The sequence below is a fragment of the Mercurialis annua genome, linkage group LG4 (assembly GCF_937616625.2).
Source record: "Mercurialis annua linkage group LG4, ddMerAnnu1.2, whole genome shotgun sequence".
In the NCBI taxonomy this organism is placed as follows: domain Eukaryota; kingdom Viridiplantae; phylum Streptophyta; class Magnoliopsida; order Malpighiales; family Euphorbiaceae; genus Mercurialis; species Mercurialis annua.
Window position 1 is genome coordinate 31,827,895 of NC_065573.1, and position 12,435 is coordinate 31,840,329.

Below are 12,435 nucleotides of genomic sequence, written 5' to 3' on the forward strand. Positions count from 1 at the left end.
ATTAAAAGATTTTTTTATCGCAAATGCTCATTGGCTTGTTATAAACATGACATGGCACACCCATTGCATAGGAAAAATATTCTAGAGTAATACTAAGTTTTCCTATTATTTAATAGATGAAATGAACATTAGATCTATGAATAGACAGTTTCTATAGTTCTGCCAGCTCTCAGTTCTAAACGACGGCGGCAAAGACCATTAAAATACATGCTGACGATGAACCGATCTGGCCTCACTGCATTTCGTGAGACTGATAAAGGTGTTTGAATTATAGTGTGCTACCGTTACAGAATTCATACACTCAACTCATGAAAATGACCATTTTTTTTCTATTTAGGCAATATCCAAACTTTATTTCTGTGGAAACAACAGAAAATGACTCATCATCACCTGTTTAGGTCTTAAAATAACAATCAGAATTTCTCACGAGAACAGAAATGCTGATAAGAATTCCTCAATCATTAGCAGTTGAATCTTCGGCTGGAGCACTTCCTGCATCTGCATAAGGTGAGCAATGAATAAGTTTCTCTCTTTTTTAGAATAGACATCTTAGTAGTACGTTTGATACAAAAGAATTCTGCAACATTATAAGACTCTTTAATAAATAAACATAATTTAGATTGTTTCATTTAAAAATATATTTACTACTCTATTTTTTAGAGTTGTGTAGAACTAGTCATGTTTATATGAAATGAATAATTACTGGTGTTTTTGGTTCAAATGAACTGAATAAATTCTGTAGCATTCATTTATAAATAAATATAGTTCCGATCCTCTCAAAAAAATATATAGTTCCGATTGGTTTACTTAGAAATTCATTTCGTAACTCTATTTTTTAAATTCTGTCAAAATTAATCATATTTAAGTCAAATGAATTACTATATGATTTCATTTGCAAATGAAATAAATTTTTAATAGAATTGAACCAAACGAAGGATAAAAATGGATTCTAAAAGCAATTCACAAGCAACCTTTCTTTGTATTCAGGCACAAACTTAATGTAAAAAGCTCTGATGCAAGTAATAATGACCATACATACCTTCACCATCTGATGGAGCATATGCTGATTTCCTGTACCGTGTCTGCTGTGTCTGCTGTTGTGTAGGCTAAAGATCGCCCAAAGAAACAACGCAAAATAAGCACCAAAAAAGGATGTAGAATGCACGTCGTGATCATCAAACAGATAGACAACGCAGTGCAGCAATTAATTTTAAAGAATGATATCCAGCAAGTGCAATGGTGGGAAAGGAATGAATGAATGATTGGGTTGTTTTATGAAGCTAGCAAAAGAAACGCCAAGTAAACAACAGTTTAGACCTCAATGTAATTGCACCCTATTTAAATTAAAATTAATTCTAGAACTAGACCTGTAAATAATTTGATATGAGATTCAATCCAGTGATAAATGCACTTGAAGGTAATAAAAGGGATACTGCTTTCCATATTAAACCAAGACCAGATGTCCAATCAGCATTTCAGAATTAAAAAAAAAAGACATTGTAAGCTTAGACTGAACACAGTCTCAGGGTTCAAAATCAGTGCATTTCAAAAATAGTAAGCACAATCAAAGATATCCCTATTCAACATGGCATTCGTTCACCATATTTACAATACGCAGTAATGGTTTATCATCCTTGCATAAACTAAAATAGTAAAGCTTTGTTGAAAATGGCACTCTCTGACACAGAATTTTGAATTGCAGTCACAACCAGGACGGGTGGGTGGGGTGGAAGGGGAGATTGGGGGGAAGCAAAAAATAACACAAAACCGTCATTTGATAATAACATATTAACATTACTATATAATAAAAAACCAATTTTTTTTATCTTCCTAATTGACATACTACGCTATCACATACATCTTCCATTTTTAATAAAATGAATGTTCATTGAAACTACTAAAATTAAAATTTTGAAATGTATAATAGAGCTTAAAATTCAAAGAACTTTTTATCTAACAATGAATTGAGTAGCAACAACCCTTCTCTTTTTTTGTTTTCTAGTAAAATTAAGCCTAAATATAACCTCAGAAAATGAAATGAAACAAATAACAAGAAAATATCTCTCACCCCCACTCTCTCTCTCTCTCTCACTTTCTTCTCTCTATCTAGAACACTGGACTGGGATGCTAGCCGTTGCTAAATAGTATTATCAGCTTGTACACAGATATGTTTTGTCCATCTTTACTGATATAAATGCTGTAGTTGCAGCTTCAAGACTTACAGTTTCCAGCTTGTGTGCATATCTTAAGAAACTTATCATGTCTAGAGATAGTCTCAAAAGATGTCCATGATAGATCAAATAGTCTCAAAAGATGTCCATGATAGATCAACTATTTACAATGATTGTTCTCTAGGAATTTGAAGAGGACGCAAATTTTAACGACATGACTTCAATTTTGGAAAGTCTTCAAATCAAGAAATAGATACTCTTAAGAAATCAGGATTCTAAATACTTCAATCAGAAAATTCCTACCAAAACCATAAGAGAAATCCTTACAAAATCTTTTCCAAGGATGGATTGCAATCATTATTATCCAAATAGTTGTAACTTGCAAGTCATGAGTTAAAGACAAAACAGGCTAATTGTAGCCATTGCAACTGAAAGAAAGGCGAAAGTTGATCAATATTCCTTGGTCTTACCATTCTTCTTTAGAATCCAACAGTTTGAGAGCAGTTCCACGAATCATGAGCGCTTCGGTTGGACCTTACCAATAACCATTACATATACATTACTTCTGCAATGCTGACAAATTCAATGTCCCTTCTCATAGAACTGACTTAATTCTTATGAAATCATGTTCTAAAGCATCTTCCAAGTTCTGTTAATTTTTTCAATAAGGACTCATTGCTGAAAATCCCTCTCGAGAGAACCTGGTCCAGCTTTCAAATGTCTTATTAACACCAATAAGTAGCTAGTGTTACCTTTAACCATACCCTCTTAAAAGATCATCTAAGAGCACATACCACTCTATTTGCAAAAAGCCAAATAGCAAAACAACTCTAGTATAGCCCAAAATTTATAAATCACTAGAAAAAAAGAAAATAGCAAAAGTCTCAAAGTCCAGATATAACCATGCAAAATAAGGAAATACAGAATGTATCTTACAGAACCAAGTCACCAACAAAACCAAAAAGATAGAAATCTAAAAAATACCAGACTAGATGGCACTAGGATTTGCTACTTTTAAAGTCCATTCTCACATACCTATCCCACCAAAAAGAGGTACTGATCTATAACAATAATCTATAATCCAGAAAAGCTATCCCAGTACTCATGTGAAAGACAAATTTTCAAATACCATAACAAACTTCACTAAAGGATTTTTCTACCTCCAAGTGCACTCTACAGCTTTACTGTATTATCCGTCTTTGCTAAAGATAAGATTAGTTGCATATTCCAATTAAATTACTGTACCAAAGACTGACGAGTTAGAAAGTTCTCCAATTTTGATTCAAAAATTCCAATTTTTGGCATTTCATTTCTCATTTTCTTTTGATAATTGGATACTTCTCTCCTATAGTTTCCCTGTACACAGGACTACCTACTGGAGATTGCAATAGTCATTTTGCCTCCTAAATATTTTTATGGTCAGAAGTCCCTAATTCTAGTACCAGTATCATCCTATACTAAACCAAGGATAAGCCGGTGACTATTGTAAGCATTAAAACACTTATTATCTAGAAGTGATAATGCAATTATGCAAATAGGAAAAAAAGATCAATACCTGTAATTTGGGTCGAAGAGCTTCAAGCGGTCCTTTAGGTTTATCAGCACCTTGCTGTCATCATAAAAATCACAAAACAAAAATTACAAAAAGAGAAAGAAAAAGCAAATGAAATCATCAGCTTGTATGTAAGTAAAAAAAAGAAACAAAATAGATTGAAATCAATACAATTTCATGATACCTTTCCAAGTGCCCAATCAGCCGAATCGAAGTATGCCCTTTCATGATCCTAACATGGACAAACAAAATCAAATACAATTCATTATAATAAACCTAGGAAAACATAACCACCAAAATACTAACCTTAGAAATTAGAGGTGGTTTCTTTGGGACGATTCCTCCATATTTCTTCTTTACAGCTTGTTCCTATTACATAAAAAATCACTAAATTACCCAACTTAAATTTGATTAAAAATGCATCAAGAAATCAAATGATTGAAATTAAATTAAATGAAAAACAAAAAGGAAACCTCTTCTTGAGATGAAGGCATTGAAGTAGTTTTAATTTCCTCATCGTTCACACCTTCCATGCCTGACATATTCTACAAACAAAACCATTTCATAAATTAATAACTATTATAATAATATAAAGATCGCAATTCTTGCAATTTGTCTTAGAAAAGGCAGAAAATCCACGATTAATTAAATTAAATTTTTGCTAATCACATAACAATTACTATTAAATTTGAGTTTAAGATAGCTCAAATTCTGCTAAATCATATTTATATAAATTTAAAAAAATAACCATATAGATCAAGAAAATCTAGAATAAAGGCCTAGGTTTCTTACCTAATTCGATCGATGTAGCTGTGAAAAAGAGTGAAATCTGAATACAGAGATTGAGATTGGGATTGAGATGTAATAAAATGGACTAATTAAAAGATGAACATTATTTTTTTATTTTAATTTTTTGAAGAGAAAAAATAAGGGAAATGAATGCTTTTTATAGTTTTATTTATTTATGGTGTGGATTTGGATTTGGAGGAAAAATTAAAATAATACAAGAAGAGGATGATGAAGAGAGGACAAAAAGTAGCGTGTAACAAGAACTATGTTACAAATTTTAGTACCTTCGCTTTGCGTCGTTTGTTTATGATCTCTTCTTTTTCTCTTTTGAATTTCTTATTTAAATTATACGAGTATTGTCTGAAGTTTTTTTATGTCTTATTTTAGTACTTAAATTTTATTTTCTATTACAAATTAAAAAATATATTTTTTACTATATTAGATAAGTATTATTTTAATTTTAATTTATATGATAATATGTAAATAACATTATAAATATAAGGTTGTTCGCTCTTAAATTTTAACTTTTAACTTTTATAGAGATTTAATCTAATGTTTTAAAACGTTGCATCACACATTCCAATATTTCTCGTTTTAATATTATGTAGCCTATAGTCGGTTTTAATCAAATATAAAATTATAAAATGTGTACAAAAACAGCGGCATTTTGTATATAAAATATAGTACGTAATGCCAAAATTTGAAAGGTGAAATGTGTAATGTAACGTTTTAATAAATGGGATTAAATCGCTAAAAAGATGAAGCGTTGATATGCAATATGTAAAAAAACTCTCTATATAACTATTCAAGCATTCCATGTTATGTTATTAGAAATACTTTTTATTTTATTTTTTTATTTTATAGTTATAACAACTTGAAACTAATGGAAGATTCTTTTATGTCAAAAATAATTCTCCTAAAAAATGTCTACTTATTATTTAACGATGTGTTATAATATAACAGATTTAGCTATGAATGACGTGGTAAACTAAATTTACCAAAAAAAAAAATCTAATTATATATCTTTTAAATTGTATAATAATAAGAAAGTGAATGACACTACAGTCTCTACTACAGAGTGAGTAATAATTTTTAGAAATTAGAAAAAAAAGATATAATTTCAAATGTGAGTGATATCATATCAGGAATTCTCTTTGCTGGCATTGTCAATTAGTATTTTCATTCTGTAAATTGATATTTCCATTTAATTTTTCTGTAAACTTATAATTAAGCTTCTGAGTTCTGACATCCTATTCATATTTTTTTTTCTTGATTTGATTCCACTTCTCATAAACAGTACCGTGTTTTTGATAGCTAACTGTACATATACTAATATCCATTTTGCTGAAGCATTCATTTTCTGATAATTTTGCTCTACTGATAAAAGCAAGACTGCACAATTTCACGATGCTAATGCCCCGCCTTTGTTCTTCAGCTCCAAGTATATTAACAGCTCCGTGATTTGATTGCCTCTTTGTACACTGCTTGTAAGCCTTTGGCTGAAACTCGTGGTAATTACCGAATGTGAATAAATCGTGACTGTGCTCGAGTCTGCGGCAGATCATTTTCTTCATCTGATGCACCAACTGCCAAACGAGGATCCTGGAGCATACAATAGTAGAAAGTGAATAACGGAAGGATAAACTACACAGCCGACTTGACGTTGAATGAAATATAATCAAATTCAGCATCAGCACAGATGATGTATAATGGAGATGTTCATGGTGACTATCAGATGATGTGCTTTCGAGTGCAAAAGTTAGCCTAATAAATATACGCAGAAGTAAAAAAAGCGAGAATCTTCACTGACCTGCTGTTGACGGCGACGCTGAATAGCGGTGAATGCTTTAACCATGACATAAATGGGTAGAAGTATTCCGATGGTTCTCAGTACTAGTAACTGCAACGTAAAACATGCATGTACATAAGATACATACTCTTCTGCAGCACTTTCAAAACTAAATCTTAGTCTTTAAAAATGATTAAGTAACCCCATTCTTACCATAAACAATGTCATTGAGTAATCTCCAGCTCCGCTTATAATTATAGGAAGAGTGTGGCGTAAAACCAGAAGAACCATAAACTGCCATTTAATGAGAATATACAGCTTAGAGGTTAAAACAAAGGCAGGATCTAGTCAGTAAACCAAAATTATACTAACATTTTCCCAGAACACGCCATAATGATAATGTGTCGACTAAATGGTTTAGCCTTAGTTATAAGTTCTACGCACATTTGGAAACCATTATAGTTGCTTGAACTATAAATAAACTGTTTCTTCGCTCAAGTATAACAAAACAATTTAACAATACATGAGTGGTGAATTATTTCGGAGTGGAAGAGAGAAAAAAAAGGAAGAGAGAGAAAGCCGGTGGATGGAGAAACAAAGCTAAGTAAATAAAAATGACAAGTTTTCATCAACTCAGGAAAAAAACCTTAAGAGGATCAAAATACAGATTAATCTCTATAGAGCAGCTGAATTGAGCAAAGGATTTAATTTAACAGTATTTATTAACTGTTCAACGCCCTGTATGTACCAAAGGACAAAATCACATATTTTCATGCTGCTAAAACGAAATTCCAGAGGCCAAATTACGGGAAAATATTAAAATGAAAGGAAAATAAATCATGAGAAAATGCTGCTATAGTTTATAAGCTACAAATATTTTTGGAACCTTTATCTTTTTTAATGAGAACATTAATTGTGAAGGATGGGAAACATTGATGACATCTCCACACTTCAGGAAAATTTTCTAATCCAACAGATCTAATAGCTCCATTTTCATTGCATTTACTGATGTATTTAATAAAATAGAAGCTATGATATGATGTAATATATGAGCATGTAAAGCCACACATGTGCTCCAGAGAGAGAGAGAGAGTTTACAATAATAGCAACGATACGGCAGCATATCAGGCTACTCGGAGAGGGACCCGAGTACTCATCAAAGTCGGAGTCTGAAAATTCACGGTCTGCGGTAACCATTGCTATCAATCCAGGATTATGAAGATCCCTTCTTGATACCTCCCAATTTCCCCTGAAAACAACTCACAGGATGCCTTCATTTTATTAGTAACTCAAACATAAAACAAAAGGGAGACCCTTAGGAACAAATATAGGTAAGAGTAGAAACCTGAAATTCATAGGAATGCCGCCATAATGAAATAGAGGAGGTGGCGCTGTATAACCAGGTTTATATTGCTGTCATTTAGCAATTTTAAAGCACTCAGGAACATGGAACATTAAAAATTAATTAGGGGATCAAGAGAGGTGTGTAATGGTGCACCTGGTGACAGATCTCACACTGAGTATCGCCCTTCTCATTGCACCACCTCTGAACACATTTCCGATGAGCATACTGCAACACATAAATTTAATGTGAAACTGGTGAGTTCATTGTTTCTATCCAAAACCGACAGCAAAAACTCACATGCTAAAACATAAACCACAAGTATCATCATATCTATACAACAGTGTCATGGTACATGACACGCATTACTCTTACCACCAAATTAATGTAATTCCCGTACTCATAAATTTCACTCTTTCATATATAAAAGCATGCCATCTTAACTTCCGAAACGATCATTGTAGAGAACCCTCATTTGTAGCATAACAGTGCATCTTACTCGAGTCATTCAACAATAAGTTTAGATAGAAATGGGAGGGCAATCTGTCAAGCCTACTTATTTAGTATTTATAGTCACATTATTCACACCAAATTCAACAAGTCAATTTTGAAAACTGTCTGATTTGATGTTTATATGCAGCATCATAATCTCTGCTAACCTTCCAATAACATGATATCAAATTCTATCTAAGGCCTTCTACTCATAACTCATAAGAAAAGACATCGCTATCGGTTACTTTAAGATCTAGTTGATAGGATACAATAGCATTTATTTTCTAATTCTCATGGCTTTATTTCACTGTCCGAAAAAAATTGTAAAACAACTTACAACATCTAATCAGTTTGTAATCATATTTACTCTAGAGAATATACTGGCATCAAAACCTGTATAATCACGATCAGCTGACTCTATTACCTACATTCACTTCTACCACTTCTGCAACTCGCTCCCATCCCTACCACCAATACTCCGTCAACCTATCACAAATACTCTATTACCTACATTGACTTCAGAAGAAAAATGGTGCCACATAAAAACAATAAAAAGTTCTACAGATTCAACTTGAACTCACCTTTAAGCTGCCACGGCAAGAGCACGGTGCCTCCATATTAATGTCTTCATCCTCATCATGGCAAATTCTACATTCTACCAACTTCCCTAAAGACGACGGAAATTCTAAATCCATACTATGTCGCGAAAAGTCAGTGGCGGCGTCTTCGCTTGCAGAGGGAATAGCTTGCTGCCAGTGATTTTTCCCCTCAATAGTAGCTTCAAGTGTGGATTCAGTTAACAACCGATCAACCAGCAACACAAAATGATCCCCCATCCTTCAAGTTGCACAACACGAGAATTTAGAAAAGTTCAAAAACAGAACATATAATTAAGAACCAGTCCAACTACATATGTCTAGTATCATCTCCTACACCCGAAGTCCAAGACTTCAGGTAATTGCTAAATTCCCTGCTTCTCAAATCAGAACACAGTATTGCACATAAAGCAGCTCAACAAATAAATCTACAGTGGCCATTCCCATTTATAACATTTGGCTTAGTCTTTCAAGATCTGGTAACTAAGTAATCAACAACATCAACAAAAGATTACTTTGTCTTTTTTCTTATTTGATCAAAAACTAAACATCATAAGAAGTTGGGAGGACCTAACATAAGATAAGAAATCTATAGCACCCATGTGAGCAAAGACAATGGAATTGACAGTTTATTAACAAAAAAGGGAAGTACTCAACTGCAAAAAAAAAAAAAAAAATCAAAAAGTACCACCACAATACAATAATGGACATTCAAAATATGCCCACATCACAATAAAGATATAAAAAACAAACCAACACATGCACATGAACCAGAGAAACCCATATAATAAAAATGAAAACCCAGCAAGAAAAAGTAACTAAAAAGGTGAACAGAGAAAAAAAGCTGAGACCTTTGACAGTAAGCATTATGATGACAAATAATGAAAACCAAGAACTTATGAAATTTCATAAAAGTTAAGAATTAGGGAGGCTTACAAGAATAATAAAAAAGGGATATCTTTAGGGTGTTTCTGAAAAGAGAAGAAAGCAACAATCTTTAACTTTCCTTTTCTTCTTTGTAAATTGTGTTCTCAAAATGAAGCAACAGATTGAGTGTTCTTGGTGTTAATCTTCAACATAATCCAAACCCAGAGAACAAAAACAAAAGAATTTGAATGGCATTTTGAAATAAAATATAAAGAGAAGGGAGAAAGAGAGAGATTCTAACGGCAAATCAGATACCCACGACCGCCACCACCACCCCGCCTTCTCTCTCTCTCTGTACGATACTTTTTTATTGTTTATCTTATTCGCGTCAGCTTTAGGGTATAAATGGATATTTTGTTCATTGTCCTGCTTAATACAGTAATATCTGAATTTGTTAAAACTGAAATTGTCTTCATCAAATGTAAGTAATTAATCACTAGATATTATCCTTTTATCTATTACAGGCGATTAATACGTACTAATAGGAAAATTATTGTATTAAATCATCTAATTTTGTAAATTTTATATGAATGAATTTTAGAATAAAAGAAGATGTTTATATTTTTAAAAAAAAGGGTTTTTATTATTATTTTGACTTTAATGTAATTTGTCTATCCAATCGTCGGATGGAAGTGATGGTGACTTATTCAAAGATAATAAATAAACAGAATAATATTTATTTTATAAAACATATTATAAAAAATAATAAAATGTCCCTTATGAAAGACAATAGCACAACCAGAAATTGAAACTAAAGGACACAATATATTTTTAAAAAATATATAAATTTAAAATTTATTAAAATTAAAAGGGTCAATATTTAATACTCCCTCCGTCCCATTTAAGAAGGGACAAATGAGTTTTGCATAAAGATTAATAAAATAAGACAATATTTTGTTTTATCATGTCTAGCCCTATTTATTAGTGTAGTTTCTCCTAATAATAGTATAGATTTATTGTAAATTGAGTTGCATTTAATACATATTGAAATAACTAAAAGGATAAAAGTGGAAGTTCAATATAAATTGGCACAGGAAATACGATATGGCCTTTTTAGATGGGACAAATAAAAATGGGATATGTGCCTTCTTAAACGGGACGGAGGGAGTATATTTTTAAAATGACGGTGATAAAAAAAGATTTGAAAAAAACAACGTTAAGCAATTCATTTTTTTATCTAATTATAGGGGGCAAATCCGCTTCTTAACCATCAAGTGGCAATTGTCAGACTTCTCAAAATAGTTTCATTTTAGCTGTAATAAAAATTAACAAAATATAAATTTGATCATCTTTCGATATAGTGTTTAGTTAATCCTTATTCTAAAATTTAATTTATTCCTAAATAAATTCATTTGTAAATAAACATTTTTGTTTGATATTCCAAAACATATAATATTTTTTTAAATAAAATAAATATTTTTTTCAAAATCATTTTAATTCGACTAAACATTTTAATTTTTCTAGAAGAAAACATTTTAATTTATTAAAAGCATCTTTTTCTATTCATAAAAAAACATCTATTTCTATGTACTCTCTATATCAATTTGTTGGACATTAGAATTTTTTTATCATTATCAAAATAATTCATGCACTGAAAATGTAATTGAAAATGTCATCAAATTTATTAAAAAATATAATCAATTCTATAAATAAATGTTAAATAAATTCAATATAAAATCATAAAATTTATAGAATTTATTAACAATACTAAATATAGTAGTATAAAATTATTCGTGCTTTAATAGCTAAAGATTGGGTAGTTCAAGTGTCTCATGTCTATCGAGAGGGGAATTTCGGAGCGGATCATCTAGCGTCTATTGGTAATGGTGAATCGATAGGGTTTATGGTGCATGAAAGTGTGCCAAGGAGTCTTGAGCCATGGATTTTGCATGATCTTCATGACGTTTCTTATTGTAGGCATATTTGTGCGTAGTTTTATTTAGGCGTTTGCCTCTTCTCTTGTATCAAAAAAAATTATTTCTTCGAAAATACGAGTGCTGGAATTATTTAAACATAAAGACGATAGAATATGGATAGGGGGACACTCAAGTGCATATGTCAAAATATTTTATAGTGTCGATCCATTATCGAGGGAGCCACGTCACTGTGATTCTTTTTTTTTCTATCGCTATTTTGACGGTTCAATTACTACTCTATATTTTATTACTTTACACTTTCTTCGTGTTTGGTGTACACTACAAAACATCTATTGAATAGAATAATGAATAAAGGGTCAACGCGTCCCCTGAACTTGTAACACGGGGTCATCTAACTCAATTTATATTTGTTTGAGCAACTAATTCCGAAACTCTTCATTTTTGGGTCAAATATAACTCCATAATTTATATTTTTCTTTCAAAAAATAAATTTAGAATAATTATATCGCAACAATTAAGAAAGTATCTAATTATTTTTTTGCATCCCTCCCCTCCGATTTGTATTTTACGCGTTTTAAAAATATAATTATGGGGTTGTTTGATCCAAAAATGAAGAATTTTGAGGTTAGTTGCTCAAACAAGTATAAATTGGGTTAGATGACTCTGTATCACAAGTTTAGGGGTCGCATTGACACTTTATTCATAGAATAATTATCTTCTTTTTTTTTTTCAAAAGATATTCATTTCATAAAATTATTATTATTTTTCTAAAATTTGAAATAAAATCAGTTAATATTTTTTTTATTAAAAAATATCCTAGTCCTGCAACTTTTTTCATTTATATCTAAAAAAATTGAAATCGCCGATCTTACTCTATTTTTAAACTTTTAATTTCAATTG

General features: G+C 31.3%; 2 protein-coding genes across 3 annotated transcripts; both read right to left on the reverse strand.

Moving 5' to 3' along the window:
• Positions 1-211: 211 nt before the first annotated feature.
• On the reverse strand, positions 212-4,696 carry LOC126679047 (uncharacterized). Its single transcript, XM_050373984.2, has 7 exons — positions 4,516-4,696; positions 4,197-4,268; positions 4,030-4,092; positions 3,908-3,955; positions 3,727-3,780; positions 1,040-1,106; positions 212-498 (listed from the first exon to the last, which is right to left on the reverse strand). Exons 2-7 carry the CDS (start codon positions 4,263-4,265, stop codon positions 455-457), a joined length of 345 nt encoding a protein of 114 aa, XP_050229941.1. The 5' UTR covers positions 4,266-4,268; positions 4,516-4,696; the 3' UTR covers positions 212-454.
• Positions 4,697-5,688: 992 nt separating this feature from the next.
• On the reverse strand, positions 5,689-10,003 carry LOC126679168 (uncharacterized). Of its 2 annotated transcripts, none has more exons than XM_050374121.2 (8): positions 9,668-10,003; positions 8,717-8,972; positions 7,800-7,871; positions 7,647-7,714; positions 7,400-7,550; positions 6,515-6,595; positions 6,323-6,412; positions 5,689-6,114 (listed from the first exon to the last, which is right to left on the reverse strand). In XM_050374121.2, exons 2-8 carry the CDS (start codon positions 8,969-8,971, stop codon positions 6,028-6,030), a joined length of 804 nt encoding a protein of 267 aa, XP_050230078.1. In that variant the 5' UTR covers position 8,972; positions 9,668-10,003; the 3' UTR covers positions 5,689-6,027. The 2 variants fall into 2 exon arrangements, with proteins under 2 accessions (XP_050230078.1, XP_050230077.1); XM_050374120.1 differs by lacking the exon at positions 9,668-10,003 and adding an exon at positions 9,583-9,667.
• Between the last annotated feature and the right edge of the window lie 2,432 nt (positions 10,004-12,435).

Coding starts and splice junctions, on each gene's coding strand:
- LOC126679168 (XM_050374120.1), bottom strand. CDS start 9,641: ATGAAATTTCATAAGTTCTTGGTTTTCATTATTTGTCATCATAATGCT. Junction 7,715..7,799: donor AGTGTGAGATCTGTCACCAG/GTGCACCATTAC, acceptor GCTAAATGACAG/CAATATAAACCTGGTTATAC. Junction 6,596..7,399: donor GCCGTATCGTTGCTATTATT/GTAAACTCTCTC, acceptor ATTAAATGGCAG/TTTATGGTTCTTCTGGTTTT.
- LOC126679047 (XM_050373984.2), bottom strand. CDS start 4,265: ATGTCAGGCATGGAAGGTGTGAACGATGAGGAAATTAAAACTACTTCA. Junction 4,093..4,196: donor TGCCTTCATCTCAAGAAGAG/GTTTCCTTTTTG, acceptor TTTATGTAATAG/GAACAAGCTGTAAAGAAGAA. Junction 3,781..3,907: donor CTGATTGGGCACTTGGAAAG/GTATCATGAAAT, acceptor TTATGATGACAG/CAAGGTGCTGATAAACCTAA.